This window comes from Aotus nancymaae, unplaced genomic scaffold, assembly GCF_030222135.1.
Source record: "Aotus nancymaae isolate 86718 unplaced genomic scaffold, 86718_ANA_hifiasm-v0.15.2.pri h1tg000021l, whole genome shotgun sequence".
Lineage (NCBI taxonomy): Eukaryota > Metazoa > Chordata > Mammalia > Primates > Aotidae > Aotus > Aotus nancymaae.
The window spans coordinates 16,143,711-16,165,369 of NW_026988433.1; the positions used below are offsets into that span (position 1 = coordinate 16,143,711).

At 42.5% G+C, this 21,659-nt stretch overlaps 1 protein-coding gene across 3 annotated transcripts in view; it reads right to left on the reverse strand.

Moving 5' to 3' along the window:
* LOC105728572 (E3 ubiquitin-protein ligase RNFT2) overlaps positions 1-21,659 on the reverse strand; it is a 292,363-nt gene that overhangs the window by 48,413 nt on the left and 222,291 nt on the right. For all 3 annotated transcript variants that reach the window (XM_012468997.2, XM_012468996.2, XM_012468998.2), the window contains one exon: positions 17,708-17,865. In XM_012468997.2, the coding sequence (XP_012324420.2) occupies positions 17,708-17,865 (158 nt within the window). The remainder of the gene's footprint in view (positions 1-17,707; positions 17,866-21,659) is intronic.

The following is a 21,659-nucleotide window of genomic DNA, read 5'->3' on the forward strand; positions in this document are numbered from 1 at the left end:
ACTTGAACCAGATCCACAGCTATTGCATAACTACTAAGGAAGAAGTAGTCAATGACTGTCAGAGCCAAGGAAATTCACTTTTCAAATAGGTACTTTTTGTATCTGATGTAAATTCATTTGAAAGGTCAAGTTTAGTCATACTGCTGACTTAGCAATGAAGTGGATTTGGCTCCTGACACTGTATGGACTTGAGAAGTGGCAAGACTGTGTCCTCTTCCCTCTATATGCCCTACGATAGGGAATTCAGAGTGCTGGATATGGCTGAATATCAATAAAGGTTTGCTGAATGCTTGTCATATGTTTCAGCAATGGAACATTTGGTTGTAAGAAACAGACACCCACTGAAACTGGCTTAAACACAAAAAGGAAACTGGCTGGAAAGGGATGAAGCTATTTCATGGAGCCCAAGGGCAGGACATACAGCTGGAGATGATAGGGGATCAGAACCAGGAAGTAGGAAGACATGCAGAACCAAGGCAGTGTATGTATCTTGTGTGCACCAAAGATCTTATCTCTGCTTCTCTCTGCAATTCTATTTCATTCTTCTCTTCAGAAACCAGCTTTCTCTCAACCCTGGGTACATGGAGAAAGGTGATCTTCTACTCCAAGCATGCAACGAAGTCTGAGTCCCAACCAGCCCATCCCAGTCCATGAATCAGCTTCCTCCAGGACTGAAGCCCCATCCCTCATTCAGTCAGCTGAGGCCAAAAGACTAACTCAAATACTATGAACTTGCCCACCTGGAGAGGGCTTGGGGAGGAACCTCAGGGCAAGGAGACACCCCACAAAGGTCTCTACAACATCTCTCCTGCACAGCAGGTCAAGGTAAAACAAGAGAAAAAAATCTCAGCAAACACAAAGGGAGGTTCTATTTGGTTTCTGAGCAGTGACGTAAGAAGCAAGTCTTTTTTTGCCATTCCCTGCACCAGGCATCATACTGAAGGCCGGAGTTTATAGCCCCCATTTGGCCCCACACCAGAGAAACAGAGCAAGTGTTTTTCTTCCTTCCTGACCAAACCTCAATAGCTGGATAAAAGATGATTAATTCTGAGTAGTGCTGGGATCACAATATGTTTCACTCATAACAAACAGCAAAAGGATGCAGACAAAAGAAGACACCGAGTCGTCTCTTGAAACATCCATATGACAATGAGTGAGGGCCACTGGCCCAGTAAGGAGAAGGGGCAGGGCCTGGCAGTCCCACCTGCTCCCTGGGCTCAGGATCCTCTACCTTGACAAGCAGCAGCCAGGCCGAAGGAACTCTGAGCTCAGCCTAGACTAGGAACAGTCATTAACGATGACATGAGTAACGATGGCTAGTCTTTCGAGGAGACATAAAGCCTGCTCAGCAGCTGTGGATGGGCACCCATGCCAGTTTGCAGCAGGCCCCTCCCACCTCCCTAAGGAGGCCAGCCAGAGTGTGGTAATGAAACTGCACATAGTGGAAATGGGATCTAAATGAGTTTAAACTGATTTATGTTAGCTTTTGTAAAGATTACTCGATATCTGGAAAGTGCTACCACTGTGATATAATGTCGACAATCCTTAAGACCTCCGTCTAATGGTACTTGCACAGAATATTTATATTCTTCGTCATGGGAACAAGGACCATAATGGATACCATTTTTGTTTTATTAGGGATGCATATTTAAATTAATCTGCTATTTGCCTAAACAATTAGCTGCTTCTGTTTGTGTGCACAAAGCCAAAATTGCAATTAAGCTTCCATCAAAAAGATAAGTCCCAACTAAAACTGTCCCGGTGGAGTCATAAGAGCTCAGGGCAGAACTTTCCAAAATTACTTTTTAGCATAATGGTAATTATGTTAATTGCCTGAAAGGTAAATAACTGCTGAACTGGTTTTGGAAAAAAACACAATTGGTATACTCCTCCCTCCCCTTTGATTTTTTTCATGCACCACAAAATTTAAAACAGGTTAACAGCCTCGAAGGTCGTAGACTAGTCCCTTCTTGAACTACAGAGCTGGTCTTGTGGTCTTCAGTGCTTTCTTGATTAGAAATTGTGTCAGCCATGAGCTCCCATCCTTTTGAGCCTGGACAATAAACACCTGAAGCTTGGTGTCAACTTCATGATTGGTAAATAGACAAGATCAGTTAACTGAGTTCAGAGATAATGAATGAAGTTGACTATTTATAAAGATAGTTGGCAATCTCAATTTCTACCATGTAAATAAACACTTGCCTATCAAAAATTAAGCAGAAATCAAAAGAAATTCTGCAACAAAGGAAAAGGCATTTTGACAAAAATTTTAAATATACCCATAGCACTTACTCAGCAAGTACCTCTTTGTTCATTAAGTCCACACATCACCACTCTGAAATGCAGGCCAGAGACATAAAGCTAGCATAAAGTTGGACAGGGCAAAAGTTTTTGCTCTTCATGGAAGAGGTGCCGGCGGGAGATTAGTATCAGTGTAGACAAGCCATAAAGAACAGCTAAACCACGGAGAGCCATGAAAAAGGAAAAAGCTCAAGTTTCTTGTCACTGCAGCTATTGTGGCATGCCATCCTGCATTCCCGCTGACCACAGCTCTAGAGCTCTGCTGCCTAAGGCAGAAAATAAACAGAAAACATTCTGGAAGCTGCATTTTAGATTAATAAATAAAAGAATCTGCATGGGCTTGTGGAGGAGGCTACTGGTTAGGGCTTAAGCAAAGCAGCGAGATCACCAAAGTAGAAACTGAGTCAAGAGAAGAGGAAGTAAGATTGAATATATTTAGGAGCTCTCAAATTCAAAGCAGAAAGAACACTTGAAAAAGAAGAATGAAAAATAACGAGACAGCAGACTGAAAAGGAGGCAAATTGTATATTGTTAAGACTATGGCAATGTGACTAGATAGAAGAATTTACAGTTAACATCAAAGGAAAAACAGATTGATGGAGAATGCAAAGAATTTGGACCAGCTTCCACAAGGGAAAGTTCCAGAAGGCAATTAATGTGAACGAGACATCACTATACACAAAGCCTCAGGTTGAGGCCAATTTTCTCTATAACTGATATACACATAATATAGACTCTACTTGGAAGAGATTAGCAGACAGTGGTAGTAGTAGATGCGTCTAGGGAGGAGACTGGGGAATCAGTAGACTGGTGATAGTAGATTTAAAAAAAAAAAAAGAGGATTTACTTTTTGCTATGTACTCTCTGGTACTATTTGGATTTTTTCTACATGTAATATTATATTAAAAATTACTATACTGGGCTGGGCACAGTGGCTCATGCCTGTAATCCCAGTACTTTGGGGGGCTAAGACAAGCAGATCGCCTGAGGTCAGGAGTTCGAGACCAGCCTGGCCAACATAGTGAAACTCTGTCTCTATACTAAAAATACAAAAAAATTAGCTGGGCATGGAGGCAGGTGCCTGTAATCCCAGCTACCTGGGAGGCTGAGGCAGGAAAATTGCTTGAACTTAGGAGGTGTAGGTTTCAGTGAGCCAAGATCAAGCCATTGCACTCCAGCCTGGACAACAAGAGTGAAACCCCGTCTCAAAAAAAAAAAAAAAAAAAAAAATACTATACTGTAATTTGTATACACATCTTTATAAATAATATTCTGATTGGTGATGGGATATTTTTCTAATTATAATCCATTTACATGATTTTAAAATCAATATATAATTCTGATGTACAAAACTAAATTAAAAGCTCAAATTCTACCTCTGATCTATCAATATGTTAAGGTGAATTAAATGCTAAAGGAGTCCATAAAACACTGCCACCACCACGCCTGTCAGATGGGTTCAGGACAGCCCAGCACAGGTCCTGGCTCAGGACTGGCATTAAGTCTTAGCCTCCTTGTTCTCTTTCTTCTCTTAAAAAAATACTGTTTATTGCTAAATGGAAAATATTTATATCAAAAATAATTCCATCCACACATTAACTAGGTAATATTTAGAAACATGAACCTTTAAAATAATTAGAAAGAGACATCATTGTGCAAGCAGCCTCAGGAGGCGGCCAATTTTCCCTATAACTGATATATATATATATATAAAATATAGGCTCTATCTGGAAGAGATTAGCAGACACTGGTAGCAATAGATGTGTCTAGGGAGGAGACTGGGGAATCAGTGGAATGGGTAGTAGTAGATTTAAAAAAAAGTAATAACTACTGAAGCTGAGTGACAGGTCTATGGGGGTACATCATGCTATTCCTTCCATTTTTGTGTATTTTGAATTTTTCATAAAAGAATTTTTAGGAATGATCATTTGAAAGGCTATCATAACAAAAGTAAGAATACATTAATTTGTGTTTTACAAATGTTTTCAACAGCCACACTGCAGACTAAGTGTCTTCTCTGATCTACGGTGAAAATTCCAGTGAGGACATTTTGCAGCCTTTAGAAATCCCATTCCGGGCCGGGCCCATTGGCTCACGCTTGTAATCCCAGTACTTTGGGAGGCCGGGGCGGGCAGATCATGAGGTCAGGAGATTGAGACTATCCTACTCAACATGGTGAAATCCTATCTCTACTAAAACAAAAAAAAATTAGCCGGGCATGGTGGCACGTGCCTGTAGTCCCAGCTACTCGGGAGGCTGAGGCAGGGGAATCACGTGGACCCAGAAGGCAGAGATTGCAGTGAGCTGACATCGCACCACTGCACCCCAGCCTGGCGACAGAACAAGACTCTGTCTCAAAAAGAAAAAAGAAAAAAAATCCCACTCCAAATCCTCAAAAAAATTTTAAAATTGTAGTATCAATTCATTCCCTTTCAAGGAAAGTAATAAATGGCTCAAGTAAAAAGCAGGAAAAAAAGCCTAAAGATTTAGATTATGGCGAAACTGCAGTCAGTTCTGAGTTACCTAACACCAAACGAGAATGAGAAGATGGAAACCGCAGAGGGTCTAACATCACACTTGCGCATTCAGAAATCAATGCAAATCTCCCCAACAAATACACGGTTTTGCCACAAGGCCCCTGATGTCTGGGATGGGGCTCTAGGGTCTCCCTCCCCTGTGCCCGCAGAGTGGATCACAACAGTCCAACAGAAACGGAGACCCACATGGCCACCTGCCTTCCAGACCAGTGCTCTTCAGACTTTTTGGATTACTCCGTGAAATGATTTTGAAATACAAGACCTTCCTTTGCCATTTTATACATAAAACTGATAAAATTTTTTTGTCCTAAGTTGTAAGTAGTGGCAAAAACGTAACTTCTAAATATTGACCTTTTAAAATAAAATGGCTACACTATTCTTTAAAAAGTACTCTTTGGGAGGCTGAGGCAGGCAGATCACTTGAGGCTAGGAGTTTGAGACCAGCCTGGCCAACATGGTGAAACGCCATCTCTAATAAAAATACCAAAAAAAAAAAAAAAAAAAAAATTAGCCAGTGTGGCGGGTGACTGTAGTCGAAGCTACTCGGGAGGCTGAGGCAGGAGAATTGCTTGAACCTGGGAGGTGGAGGTTGCAGTGAGCTGAGATTGTACCATTGCACTCCAGCCTGGGCAACAGAGTGAGACTGTTTCAAAAAAACAAAAAAGTATACTTTAGAAACAAAAACCAAAGATTAGGTACTCATCATCGTGCATTTTTTTTTTTAAGAAAAGGGGAGGTTGGGGGTGGGAAATAGCTCAAAGATAAAGAGTAAGATACAGAAAAGAGAAATGCTGAGGATCCCTGATTGTATAACCACCACCAAAAACAGGGGTACCATCTAACCTCAGGCCTCCAAGTCAGCCAGACAGCAGAAAAGGGGCAAGCACATTCTTTTCTAAGTAATCATGTAGTATTTCTTTTAAATGGCATTAAATTGCTATGGGAAAAAAATCCAATCTTATTTAATACTGTTAATTTGATAGTCTTTTTTGTTTTGAAATAATTTCAGACTTACAAAAATGTTATAAAAATTATACAAAGAAAAAAGTTATGCAAAGAGTTTCAATACAGCTTCACCCAGATTTCCCAAATGTTAACCTATTATATAACCATAGCAGAATGATGAAAGCCAGGAAATTAACACTGATGCAATATATTTAATTTACAGACTATATTTGCATTTCACCTGTCCTCTTATCAGCATCTTTTTTCTGGTCCAGGACCTAATCCAGAATTCCATATAGCATTTAGCTGCCATGTCTCCTTCATCGACTCCAATCTAGAGCAATTACTCAGTCTTCCTTGTCCTTCATGACCCAAAAGTACTGCTCATTTATTTTGCAGATCTCTCAATTGTCGGCTGTTGCCTCATGTTTAAGATCAGAAGGAATGCTGTGCCTTTCCAGTGCATTGTGTACCAGGAGGTACATCATATCAAAGTTTCATACTGGTCATGTTAACTATCATCACTTGGTTAAGGTGGTATCTGCCAGTTTACTGTGAAGTTGCTATTTTTCTCTTATGGAATGCTAATTTCACATCATGCAAATGTCCTGTTACTCACTGCCATCATCTGAATGCTGTGTCCCACCCCCCCCAAAAAATTTCAGTGTTAAAATCCTAAACCCCAGAGTGATGGTACCAGAACTGAGGCCTTTGGGATGTGATCAGGTCATGAGGACAGAGCCTGAGAGCTCCTTTGCCCCTTCCACCACATGAGAGAAGGCACCATCTATAAGGAAGGGCCCTCACCAGACACAGAATCTGCCAGTGCCCTGACCTTGGACTTCCCAGCCTCCAATACTGTCAGAAATATGATTCTGTTGTTTATAAGTCACCCAGTTTATAGTGTTTTGTTATAACAGCCCAAACGGACAGAGACATTCATCACATTGATTTTACCATCCACTGGTGATTCTTGCCTACAACAATTATGATTACGGTGCTTGCCAAATAGTGATTTTCTGTTTTCATCATCTCTTTCCATATAGCAATTGAGATACTACTGTAAGGAAGAGCTGTCTCTTTGCCTTTATTTATTCAATTATTTACTGATACCTATGGACTCATGGGTATTTATCCATAGGTTATAATCTATTACTATCATCATGTTTTGTTGCTCAAGGTGTCCTTCCTTTAGCCCCCAGGAGCTCCAATTTAGTTCCACTGTCCTACAGATGCCCTGCCCTCATCTTTTTTTTTTTTTTTTTTTGTTAACATCCTTACTTTCTGGTCCCATAAGATGTTCCAGATTCATCTTGTATTTGTCTGGCCTAGCCCTAGTTCCTTTTACTGAAGAACATTCAGAAACCAAAATCTGGGCACTAGCTGTGCTTAATGTTACCAGGGTAGCACAATATATTCTTTCTTCAGAGGCAGGTGTTACTCTGTGCCCAGGCTGGAGTGCAGTGGCATGATCATGGCTCACTACAGCCTCGACCTCCCAGGCTCAAGTGATCCTCCTGCCTCAGTCATGCTTCATTTTTATTGGATGACAGATATTATGAATTTTACATTACTGGTTTCTAGCTTTTGCTGTATTCTACAAACTAGCATGGAAGTTTATTCTGATGCAAAACGAAGACACTCAGAATCAGCTGGATCCTTTTAAGGCTTGCTTTCCTTTTTTTTTTTTTTTTTTTTTTTAGGGAATCTTGAGCAGTTTTCAGTCTAGGGCTGAGTTAGCCCCATTGCTAAAACATGGTACCCTTCTGAGGATTCCATTCAACAACCCATGTATTATGAGGTCTTTCTACTCTTGAGGAAGTGCAAACTATTCTTAGCCCCATGTGAGCTCCAAGGATTCTTGTGCCTTCTCCATTCAGGTAGTTCTTTCCTGATCCAGGTATTTCCTTTTACACATGTGCAGAGCAAGACCCAGCCAAAGACTCAAGGGATCCTCAGCCAATCTCTGGGGTTCTCCCTCTGGAAGCTCCCTCTTCTCCGATACTCTGGCCCACAAATTCTATCCACTTTGGCTTCCCTGAGCCCTCACTGGGGCCTCCTCGAGTCAGGGAGGTCAGCAGACTGTTTAGGTGCCCCTCCTTGTCTGGAGTTGTTTCCAGCTGGTGAGCTGGTGTAACTGTGGGCCTCACCATGCTTGTTCTCCTCCAAGAGATCACAGGGTGGGCTACTTATTTTCCAATGTCTAGAAACCATGGTTTAATATATTTTGTCCAGTTTTCTAGTTGTTTAATGCAGATAGATAAATCCAGTTCCTGTTACATCATCATATTCAAAATCATCTTATTTTTTATCTTTTCATTTTGAAACTTTCAAAATTGCAGAAAAGCTGCAAGAACTTCTATATACTCACTGTTCAGATTCCACTGCCAGCTGTCCCGGTTACATTCTTTGTAGAGAAACGACCCAAGCCAGGATGACACACTGCACTCGGCTGTCGTGTCTCTCTCTTCTCTTTTCACCTGGAAGAGTTCCTAAGACCTTCCCTGACTCTCATGACCCTGACAGTGCTAAAGCAGACAGGCCAGTCATTTTGTGGAATGTCCCTCAATTTGGGCTTGTGCGATCTTTCCTCATGATTAGATCGTGCACTTTTGGCTGGAATAGTATCACAGAGGTGATTCTGTGTTTTTCTCACTGCATCCTGTCACGTGGCACAGGATATTAATTCCACCCTTACTGACGATGTTAAATCTGACCCCTTTATTAAGATGGCACCTGTTAAGTTTCTCGACTGCAGAGTTACTTTTTTCTCCCTGTTAATTAACATGTTTAGTGGGGAGATTTTTTTGAGACCATGTAAAACTCCCTCATCCTCTGGTTTTAGCTTCCATTGATTTTTTTTTTTTTTTTTTTTGCCTGAATCAATTATTACCGTGATGGTTGCCAATATGTAATTTTCTAATCCCATCGTGCTTTCTACATTGACATTCCAGTGTAAAGAAATTTTTCTCTCCTCTCTTTTTATTTACTTATCTGTTTATTTTTGTCACAGTGTACTTGTGGATTCCTATTCAGTGGGTTATAATCTATTACTGTCAACATTGATTTTGATACGCCAGTTGCCCCAGATTTGGCCACTGGGAACATCTTCAAGCTCACTCATGTGTTCTTGTGAGATGCCATCATTATTTTTCAAGCACTTCTTCACTTCAGTGCAATCAGAAGTACCAGGCTTACTTTGTTATTTCACTGCCCCAGCCCTGGAGTCCACCACTTCTCCAAGCATCCCTGGTTCCTTTTAGTAGAGAGTGACATTTTCGAGAGCTGGGCATGAGGTGTCCTCACTGCTACTGGGCTGTTGCTGCTCTTACCCCTTCTCATAAAACAAAGCCAGGACACACATAAACGTATAAACATATAACATGCATGTACATCTCCATTTACTTCTCTATCTATATTTAACACCACAAATTCCACACTGATGCCTCCTAGTCCAATCTAGCCCCACAGGGTTCATTCTGATCATCCCCTTTCCACACCTGAACCTTCCTTCTGCAAGCATGGGAGAACTGGCTCCCGTGAGCCTCGACATGCTTACCTGCTCAGTCTCCCTGCATACTGCCAAGCTCCCAGGCCACTGCCTCACTCGGCCTCCCTCTCACACCGTCCCTGGCCCTCCAGACCAGCTTTCTACTCCACTCAGGCCCATGTAATAACTTTTTGAATAAAAAGACAGGCAAGGCCAGGCGCGGTGGCTCACGCCTGTAATTCCAGCACTTTGGGAGGCCGAGGCAGGTGGATCATGAGGTCAAGAGATCGAGACCATCCCGGTCAACATGGTGAAACCCCGTCTCTACTAAAAATACAAAAAACTAGCTGGGCATGGTGGCGCGTGCCTGTGATCCCAGCTACTCAGGAGGCTGAGACAGGAGAATTGCCTGAACCCAGGAGGCGGAGGTTGCGGTGAGCCGAGATTGCGCCATTGCACTCCAGCCTGGGTAACAAGAGCGAACCTCTGTCTCAAAAAAAAAAAAAAAAAAAATGCAGGCAGATGACTTTTGCTTTTCAAACAAAAATATATTCATTCCACAAATATACTTATTTCTGCTTGGATGAAGCCCTAGGGTTCAGAATGAAATAAACACTACAACCAAAACTGCAAATAGTGAAAGGGAAATTAAATTCTCTCACTTAAAATTCGATTTATCTTCCTCGAGAAAGCAAATAAATTCATGCTCAGTTGTCATTAGGTATGCTTAAGAACTTGGGCAATTTATTTCTCTAGTCTAGACTATCTCCCAAAAGCTGCCTTGTGCTACTATTGCTCCTTTCAGTTTGTAACTCAACTGTAATAAAACAGAACGGCCACTGTGAATTTATGTATCTTAGTGTCTATTATTAAAAAGCAGTTTTCAGTAAAACCACCTCTAATAAACCAAAAGATTAACACTAACTCTTATATTGTAAATTTCATGTGCCATGTTTTTCTACATGAGAAAAAATATTTCAAATTATTTTCACTAGTAACTTCAAAAATCCATAGTTATCCCAGAAATTGGTCATCCATTAGTCTGTGCTTACTAGCATAAAAACTTTCCTCTCCAGTTTTTCTTAACTTTGAGGGCCTGTGGATCCCTAAAAATTCACTGTGGACACCCCTCAGTGTGAAAAACAATTCATGACAAGGTCAATGCAGGCATGCAGGTGGTCACTTGGTACCAAAAGCCTCAACCACAAAGTGTAAATTCAGGTACTGAGATCGCACAGCACAGTTCAGTCATGGGGTCAAAAGATCTACGTTATTATTTTTTAAGATTATCAAACAAAAACACAGGTTCTTAAAAAATTCCTATAGATCTCACAGCTCTCACCCAAAATCCAATCTGTGGACTCTCATGTGAGGATCATAACACAGATTCTATCCAGAGCACATATCATTTCAAGCTCCTGTCACTGAGGAATAGGAAAAACTTTAAAAGACTGTTTGTATTCCGCAACTTCCTCCAGCCCGATATGGTCTCTATGGCCTGTCTGTGAAACAAACTCTAACATCCTAGATGTGACCAGTGCAGGTCAGCTTTAACGTGCAATGCCCTAAGAAGGGCTTCTTACACACCAAAACCCCATTCAGTTCAGAATTCTGCTTTTTTTTTTTTTGAGACTGGGTTTTGCTCTGTCACCCAGGCTGAATTGCACCAGAACAAGCACAGCTTACTGCAGCCTCAACTTCCAGGGCTCAAGTGATCCTCCCACCTCAGCCCGCCAAGAAGCTGGGACCACAGGTGCACCCCACCATGCCCAGCTAGTTTAGTTTTTGTAGCAATGGAGGCTCACTATATTGCCCAGGCTGGTCTCAACTCCCGGGCTCAAGCGATCCTCCCACAGTACTGGGATTACAAGCCTGAGCCACCACACCCAGCCTAAATGTTTTCATTCCCTTCTGAATATGTTTCAAATGTGAGCACTCCTCCTGTTAAAAAAAAAAAAAAAAAAAAAGCTTAAGTTTGTATACATACCCTATCTTTTACAAGGACTAAGCCTAGTGTGTTTTTTTTTTGGTTTTCATTAGAAAGTTGTCTCATTCTGTTTTGTTTGCAATGTGTCTGAATATGAAGACTAGATTCCTGGACCTAAGGGTGAGTAGGCAAAGGTACCAGGCAAGAACTGATTATTGAAACTTTTAGGACAAGAATGACTGGAAAAGAAAGGCCTTGAAAAAAATCAAGTTCTCCACAATCCAGTCAATTGCCTTGGTCTTCTCCCAAGCAATCCTTTAACATGTTAAGAATCCACTTCTGGCCGGGCGCGGCGGCTCACGCCTGTAATCTCAGCATTTTGGGTGGATCACCAGAGGTCAGGAATTTGAGACCAGCCTGGCCAATATGATGAAACCCCATCTCTACTAAAAATACAAAAATTAGCCAGGCATGGTGGCTGGTGTCTGTAATCCCAGCTACTTGGGAGGCTGAGGCAGGCAAATCGCTTGAAACCAGAAGGCGGAGTTTGCACTGCTCTCCAGCCTGGATAGTGAAACTCCGTCGCAAAAAAAAAAAAAAAAAAAAAAAAAAAAGAGGAATCCACTTCTAAAACTTCAATGTTGGGGTAGGGGGGTAGTTGTCTATTGCATTCAAAGGCCATGTCATCATATCCAAATGACATCATCAACATACAGACAAAAGACATAAGCAAAACAAATGAAGAACTGATTTTTTACTAAAAACAAAATATTAAATAAAATTTTAGAAGCACCTAGTCTCCACAGCCACCTAAGTAAAATATGTTCCTACTGTTCACTGCTAAAAAGCAGCTTGGAGAGACCCACCCCTGTCCATTGTTAATATGTCAGTAAATGAGAAATCACAGTCACCTCAGCCCCGGGCAGCCGTAGTCCCTGACAATGGAGCATGTGTGTGTTCAGACAATTGCACTGGGAGTGCTGCGGAGGTGGATAAGCCACTTTGCCGTGCTTGATGGCACTGTATAAAGAGGATGGCTGGCTGTCCCATCCAGGCTTCCTCATGCTAATACGCACCAGATCGCATCTCTCCTCTCTCCACTGAGGGGGACAAATAAAAACTTCTTTGCACCTAAGAAATGTGTAATCTCATTTCTCACCAAAGAGTGAGCTTTCAAGACAAACTCTGTGACCAGGGAGTGGGTTTCGAGCACACTGCCATTCCCTAATGCTGTGGCGCGAGGCCAAAGGCAGGCAAGCACGGAGCAGATGGAGTCCTGGCAAGGTCTCTGCCGTCCCTGCATCAGCAGCATCTGCTCATTACTCAGAACCTTCGCCTGCTTTATCTAATGCTCCAGGAAAAGCATTTTGATTTGATTCATTTTGGTATGGTAACGTGCAACACAATTAGTGGTAAAATCAAACTGGAGGATGGCCAGTGCTGACAATCGGAAACAAGGCAGAAGAAATATGAGGCCAGTGGGTTGGAATTCAAAAAATCACAACTGTGGATCACCTTGCCAAATCTCAACACCCCAGGTGCGTGTACAGTGTTCCTACAGGGCAAAGAGGCTAAAAGGGATGCAGGGAGGACTCCCTTTCCCCAAAGCAGGTTCCATCTCCCCTCTGGATATGATTCCCTCCAACGAGAATGTGTGTGTAGACCAGAGAGGGTCTTTCAGTGGCTACAGAGCCTGGCTTTGGCACAACCAGAGAAGTGAAGTTCGTTAACTCATTTTAGTATCGTATTCTTCTTTTCCATGTCACAATTTTATACAGCAGACCCCACAAGGTAAATTTCCTTTTTTTTTTTTTTTGCCATGTTTTTGCCTAAGAAGTGCCAGTTAGCTGCTCCTGGAAAGAAGTAATGTAAAAATGTGGGTTTGATTATTTCAACCTGTCTTTGCCCAGAAGTAGCTATTCATGAATATATTGGTGTAAATATCGTAGTGTCGATCTGTTACACTGAAGAGGGACCAAAGAGAATGCCACCTGAGGTCTAGGGGAAGAACAGAAGTTACTGTTTATGACAGAAACAGTGATGACCCAAATCAGACCAAGAAAACAAGCTGAGCATGAGGAAGGAGCAGCAAAACACAAGAACTCAAAAAGCAAGAGCCCTTCATACCAAAATGAACTTGAGGTGAATCAAAGATTTCATGGAAACACTGCAGCCTTGGAAGCACTATAGATTTTACCCAGTCATTGAGTAATCATCTTCCCAAGCATGATGTGAAACCCCAAAGGACAAGACTGACAAGCTTGATGTAAATTTAAGCTGCCAGACAGACCAACTGAAACAGAACACCAAGTTCAGAAACAGACCCAGATACAGAGTAAATTTCATAGCTAAAAGCTTTTAAAGGCAGCACCTCAAACCAGTTAGGTAAAGATGAGCTTTCTGAGAAGAAATGTTGGGAAAAAGATGTACTTGGAACCATACTGCATACTAATCCAAGACAAGATAAAAATATAAAAGTATAAAAAGTAAGCCATAACAGTAACAGGAGAAAAAGAAAGAACTACAAGTAGCAGGTACACATTTAAAAAAAAATTCAACCTTTCTCACATTAAGAGAAATGTAAACTAAAACTACACTTGGTGACCATTTCGTCTCAAAATGATGAATACCCAAAAGTCAGAAACATACTTTGCTGGCAAAACTATGAGGAAATGGACACACTTTCATGCCTTGCTGAAGAGAGCATCAAATAGTAAAACCCCATTTGCACTTACCCGGCAACCCAGAAATGCCTGTTATAGAAAACAATCCTCCTTGTACTTGCATGAAATGGCATCTTTACAAGGTTTTTCACTACAACACTGCTTGTAACAGCAAACACAACACAACAGTCCTTCAATAAACCAAAGTGCTTATACACAATGGAATTACCATTCAGGTGTGCAAAAGCAGAACTCTCTCTACACAGACGTGAATAGCCTTTTAAAATGTACTATTTACAAAAAAAAGCCAAGGTGTGGAATCACGTAAAGTAAATAGTATGCTGTCTTTTGTTTTTTAAAAAGGAGGTAGTAAGAATATACACTCATATTTGTCTGTACTTGTGATGCTAAAATACAAAGATATACAAGAAAGTAAAATATATGGTTACTTCAGAACGGAGCAAACAAAAGTGGGTGACAGCAAGATTTCTCAATGTGTAACTTTATATTATTTTGATCTTCGAACCCTAAAAATGCAGTAATCAAAAACATTAAGTTACAAAATAAAACCCACTCACTTACAGATTAAAAAATTAAATTCATTCATACACACACCAAGTTCCTTCTAGAAAACAAGTCCATTAAAGAATAAATGACAGGCCAGGCACAGTGGCTCATGCTTGTAATCCTAGCACTTCGTGGGGGCCAAGGTGGGCAGATCACTTGAGGTCAGGAATTTGAGACCAGCCTGACCAACATGGTGAAATCCTGTCTCTACTAAAAATACAAAAATTAGCTGGGTGTGGTGGTGGGCACCTGTAATCCCAGCTACTTGGGAGGCTGAGGCAGGAGAATTGCCTGAACCCGGGAGGTGGAGGCTGCAGAGAGCTGAGATTCACCATTGCACTCCAGTCTGGATGACAGAGCCAGACTCTGTCTCAAAACAAACAAACCAGAATAAATGACATACTGAAAAAAATATCAGAAATAAATAAGGCAAGGATTATTTCTTAAGCTCTCTCTTTTCCATCAGAAAAGATGACAACCCAAAAGACAAATGAAGACAGGAACAATTTGCAGAGAAAGAAACAGAAACAACTAACAACACACAAAGAAAAGATGTCCACATAAAATTAAAGAAAGGCAAATAAAAACAATAAAATTCCATTTTCACCTGTCAGTTACTCTCACATACTTCTGGGAAGACTATAAACTGGTGAAACCTTTGTGGAGGGCAATTTGGCAATAGTTACCGAAGCCTAAAGCAGCCATAGCCTTCAGCCCAGCAATCACTACCACCTCACCCCATGGCCACACTTGGACAAGTCCATCCTGCATTTGTTCCAGCACGTTGCTTTGCAGCACTGTTTTTGATAACAAAAATAAACAACTCAAATGGGTAACAATGAGGGCCCTACTAAACAAATGATGGTACAGCCACATAATGGAGTACTACACAGGCATTAAAAAGAATGAGGGTTACCCTCTAAGTGTGAATGTAGAAGATCACCAAGATGTGCCATTAGGTTAAAAAAAAAAAACAGTGCAGAAAAGTATACATAGTAGGACCCCCCATGTGTAAAATGTGAGAGGGCCTGGAAGTAGGGGGACAGGGAGGAACACCTCAACTTCTTTTTGCATACTTTTGTCATTTTATATATATTTTTGCTCTGTTAGAATTTTAACTAAGACTTTAAAAAAAAACACAAGAATTTAAAATATATTTTGGCAATCACTTGCTAAGCATCTACCAAAGAAAATAGATTTTTAGTCTGGCCAACATTGCAAAACCCCGTCTCTAGTAAAAATACAAAAATTAGCTGGTTGTTGTGGTGGGCACCTGTAGTCCCAACTATTTGGGAGGCTGAGGCAGGAAGGAGAATCACTTGAACCCAGGAGGCAGAGGTTGCAGTGAGCAGAGATCGCGCCACTGCACTCCAGCCTGGGTGGCAGAGCAAGACTCTGCCGAAAAAGAAAGAAAGTAGATTCTTTATCATGCATACATTGTTCTCCAATATTTCTATGTAACAACAGGGATGGGGCAACAAAGACAATTCTAACCAACAATATAAAACCGCAGCAACACCCTTGCATATCACCTCAAGCTGTATTTTCAAGCTAACAAGATATGAGACACAGGCTGCAAATCAAATGGGCGCACATTTCTACAAGAGTCTCTATGTTCAGGATTCCATAAACAGCATGACCACCGCAGCGTGGCCCTGGAGACACAATCACAGTTCTGGATTCACTGCTGACTTCAACCTAGCTGGCTTCTTTGCACTTCCGTTTCCCCATCTGTAGAAGAATATGTGTGTACACATTCGTGTGTGTGAATGGTAGGGAAAGCCTATTAGATGATTTTCAAACTATATGAGTCTAACTTAAAAGTACTGCAAACTTTGAATAGGTATTTTGAAAAAAGCTCACTGATAATTTTAAAAGTAGCAAACATGTTCAAGCTGCTCTTAGGGTATCTATCCAGGGTCTCAACAAACATATGAAATATTAATCATACCACAGAGACAGTTTAGCTGAATTTCTATAGGCTGAAAAGGAAATCCATCAATAATGTCTACTAACATCAAACCAACATCATGTTGCTAAAGTAATTATATAAAATTATAAAAGTATTTTCAAGGCCAGGCACAGTGGCTTATGCCCATAATGCTAGCACTTTGGGAGTCTGAAGCAGGTGGATAGCTTGAGCTCAGGAGTTCAAGACCAGTCTGGGCAACATGGCGAAACTCGGCCTCTAAAAAAAAAAAATACAAAAAATTAGCTAGGCATGGTGGCATGCCCCTGCTGTCCCAGCTACTCAGGAGGTTGAGGTGGGAGGATTGCTGGATCCCAGGACGTCGAGGATGCAGTGAGCTGAGATAGTGCCACTGCACTCTAGCCAGGGCAAAAAAGTAAGACCCTGTCTCAAATATGTATATGTATACATATGTAAGATTTCAGCCCTAATTTTTAAACAGCACATGGGTATAGAATCCCCCATTAACCACTTTAGTTTTGTCCCTCTGAGCCAACTGCTAATGTCATACTGACTCTGAAGATCTGCAGTGGTGCCATGACACGAACACTTAAAATTCTGAAATATGTTGTGGTCCCAACTTTTGGGCAAGTGGGGACATGAAGCTTGTAGATATTCAAGGCTTTGTAACATAATGGAGGATAACAGCATGAGAAGTAGGCCTGCTGGATATCATGGCCACTGAAATGACCATTTCTAGTAGCTATACACTGTCAAGAGTTCCTTTACATAGGTAGAGCTAACTTCAGACTATTCCTATCTAGTTCCAAAAATCCACAGTTGCTCATGTACAAAGAGAATTCTATCAATGTCAAAAAGAAAACACATTATTACCAATTATTTTGTATGGTATATTAAATGCCAGGAAAAGGTAGGCACTGACTTTCATTTTCCTGTATCCGTATTTGTTGATAGATGATCTATGTCTGTCCCCTTTTCACTATTGCCTTTAGGCTGAGCAGAGGCTAAAGGAAAAGTAGGCCAAGTATATTTAATATTTTATATCAAACAAGTTATTTGCTTAAGAAGCTTTGGCCAGCCTTGTGTCTGGCACTAGCGCCCAGCCTGACAGTTCCAGTAGGAATTAAACACCAGTTTTAATGGGTGCTGTGTTCCAATGCCTACTAATGCATTGACGGTTGTTGGCCAACTTCTTCACATAAAGACAAGAGTGAGTGTATGTGTGTGAACATGTGTGTGTGCCCACGTGTACGTATGGAGGGATTACAGGGGGGAGCCGGCCACAGCTGCTTAATTTTTGTAAAGCTTTTTTTTTCCTTAATAGGGAGGAGGGTTGTGGTTACTTACCATCCTCATAAGCTGCTACTGCCAGCGAGCTGTTTATCCTCACAAAGGAGACATTTGGCTGCAGTCCAGGCTCGTCCTCCTCGTCCTCTGATTCCAGGAAGGGGGCTACGTAGTCCCAGGTGCGGGTGTCCCACACTCTCACATCCCCTGATGTATATCTGGAAGAGAACGACACACTTGGTTCCAAAAGGGGATTGAAGAGCAGGGCTATGGTGGGGGAAAATGCATAGAGCCTTACAACAACAGACAAGTAAGAATCGGGTGGTGTGGAACCACTCCTGCAGCACTGTTTAGATGAGTGACTCCAACAGGAGAAAATGTCAACTAGATGACAGAAGGCTGCGAACACGCTTCACATTCTCACAGCACAATGGTGACAATTTCAAATGAGAAAACAATAACAAGACATGGGTAGTGAGATCTCCTTGCTTTTCCTTTTACACTATTGCAACAATCTGCTCCTGCAAGCTCTCCCGCTACAGGGATCACTTGCAGAAATTTGTACAAGCCACACTATTTACCCACAAACACACACTCATGAAAGACAGAGAGAGATGTGGCAGGGATACTCAGAACTAATGGTCTTACAGGCACAGGCTTTCTAATACCTCATCCAGGTCTCAGATTTGACTGATTAAAGTCCCTAAAGACTAATTGATTTGCTGAAACAATTAAATTTTGCCTTTAGCAGCCAGACAATGCTGCCTGCTCATGAAAAGCTCTTGCTGAATGCACAACACTCCCTGGTTTTGCCCACTTAGAAAATAGAAGTACTCACTCTCCCCTATGACTAGTGCCACTCCAACAAATGACTCCTTCCATCAAAGCCATGGCCAGGCCAAACCTACTCAGACACGAGGCCCCCAGGATGATAGAATGGCCAGATGATTAAGTAGGGTGCGCCCACCACCAAGGTATTTAAGCTATGTTGCTTATGTCGGCTGCAGAGGGTTTCATTCCACTTGTAAAGCAACTGAGTGTTATGGAGGAAAAGGGGTGAGAAAAGCCTTTAAGGGCCTCATGATAGAACAACACAATTGCAAAGACAGGCCAGTGAGTTTAAGGGGTTCATAGTCTTCCTGAGGCCACAGCCCCATGATAGAACCACATAATTGCAAAGATAGGCTGATGAGTTTAAGGGGGTTCACAGACTTCCTGGGGCCCTAGCCATCATTCCCGCAGGGTTTCTTTGGCGAGCTGATGAGATAACCTCTGAGATTCACCGAGTCACTGAAATTCACGATACATTAGTGAAGCAGCCATAGAAGATCAATTTGGAATTTCTTTTCTTTTTTTTTTTTTTTTTTTTTTGAGACAGGGTCTCACTCTGTTGCCCAGGCTAGAGTGCAGTGGCACAATTTCGGCTCACTGCAACCTCTGTCTCTTGGATTCAAGCGATTCTTCTGCCTCAGCCTCCCGAGTAGCTGGGATTACAGACATGCACCACCATGCCACACTAGTTTGTTTTTTCAGTTTTTAGTAGAGATGGGGTTTCAGCCCCAGCTGGTCTTGAACTCCTGGCCTCAAGCAATCCACCCACCTTAGGCTCCAAAAGTGCTGGGATTACAGGTGTGAGCCACTGCAACTGGCCTCAGGTGGAATTTCTTATGGAGAAGTACTCTGATTCAGGAGTCCTTTGTTTACTAGTAGTACTGCATCCAAATTATTAATCTACAGTAAATACATATACTGCACAGTCCAAAGGCCATTCTGTCACCCCAATTCCCTGGTTGGAGAACTCAGCTCTCTACCTGCAAGGTGGCACCCAGAGAGTGTGCATGTGAGTAAAGAGCCAAATGGGAGAGATGTGCTTTCTCATACTGGCCTGCTGTACCTCTGGGCTGACCACTGATCCTCCAGTAAACAGAAACACAAGACGAATGTCCCTAAGCCTGGCAACGTGCAGGCAAGGGAAGACGTTGGTATCACCCTGACCAAAGCATGGCCCTTGTCCCCCGGCTCTCCAGGCCACAGTCAGCTCACCCTTCTGAATGAGGAGCCCTACACTAGAACACATACCCCAGACCCCACTGCCCTCAAAATACCGAGCTCAGTGTGACACCTTGAGAACAACTCAGGCCATGCTCTGGAGTAAGGCCACTTGCTTCGCTACAGAGACACTGAACAGATGTGACATGTTTGAATGGCTAGACTGTGTGGGACTAGATTCTGAAGGTTAAATTCTATGTGAAAGGAACTAGCCAATTCAGGAAAGATGAGAAGGATGGCAACATCTTTCAGAAATACAGAGACGGTAAGTGAAAAAAAAAAATACACGGAATTCAGGAGATCGGAAGAGTAAGGCACACTGAGAAAGAAGTACATAAACTAGGAAACTTATTTCCTTCCTGCCTGTCTCTGTCCTTCTGCTTCCTGCTAGCCATGTGTCACACCACGCCAACAGTCTGCACACTGTTCTTGGTGGTGCCCCCCTCCGCCCTGCCCAGGAGACACAGTGGGGAGGAGAGGGTGGAGAGGAAAGATGGTTTAGATGGCCTCAGCTCCAGCCCCCCAGCTCCCTAAACACAAAGAGTTCTGAGCCAAAATGACAGCGAAACAACAAAGCCTGGAAAAAAGGTTCAGTTTTAGCTGCTGAACCAGACAATAGTAAGCTGTGAAAGAAACTGTTGAGCCTGCTCCTTACTCAGGGAAAGAGGAGAGACGGAGGGCAGGAACTCCACAGAGAACTGCGCTCTATTCATATCTGAGGGGCTCCTGGGCAAGCCTTTCTCCTACAGAGGAGGATGGTCCACTCACACTGGGACTCCACACGTCTAAAATCAAATGCTTCAGCTCATGGCCAAACTAGCCTGTGTCTGAATTCCTTATTTTTATCAATGGCATCATCAGTCCCAGGTCACTGGTACAGACGTAGAGGGGCTCCTTCAACACCGCCGTGGCCCACACCCACACCACTATATACGCTCAGGTGCCAAGCTCATTCTGTTCATTCCCAGAGAGGCCACTCTGGTTCAAAACCCCCAACACCTCACGCTCACACCCAACTACTACAGGCTCCCTGCTTCTGAGCTTCTTCCATTCAATCTTCCCCACACAAGCCAAGCCCTTTAAAACACCTGACTGCACAAATCTTTCTTCTGGAAACACTCACTTTCTCTCTCACATGCCACTGCACCTCACTACCATCTACCCTGATGGCAGCCTGGACGTCTCCCTCATGGCAGTTGTGGGTGTCTGTGATCATCTCACTGTTCACCTCCCTACCAGCTTGAAGCTTCTGAGCTCAGGGCTTGGGTTTTGTTCATAGCTGTGCATGCAATGACTAGAAGAGTCAGACTAGAACGCACTCGCTACATAACCAGGGAACCCTCTATAAAGTCTTACATCTTAACACCTTATTGAATGAAGTTTTAATTATGGGATCTACTGAAAGCCTTCCACAAACTAGCTTCCACCCCTCTCTCCCCAGCCTCATCTTCTATTCTCCCTTCACACAAGCCGGCCTCCAGAGAAGCTCCCAAATGCTCTTGCCTCAGAACTCTTCCCCGACCCACCTGACTGCAGTTCCTCACTTCCTCACCTCCCAGCCTAGTGGGACTAGCTCAGTCTGGGCTGCACATTAAAATTGTCTGGAATGCTTTAAAAAGTCCCGCTACAGGCCCGGCATGGTAACTCATGCCTGTAATCCCAGCACTTTGGGAGGCTGAGGCAAGCAGATCACCTGAGGTGTTCGAGACCAGCCTGGCCGACATAGTGAAACCTTGTCTCTATTAAAAATGCAAAAATTAGCTGGGTGTGGTGCATACCTGTAATCTCAGCTACTTGGGAGGCTGAGGCAGAAGAACCACTTAAACCTGGGAGGTGGAGGTTGCAGTAAGCTGAGATCCTGCCACTGTACTCGAGCCTCCCAGGCCAATTAAATCTGACCATCTTGGGATGGAACCAGGCATCAATGTTTTCAATACACAGTCAAGACTGAGAACCACCAACC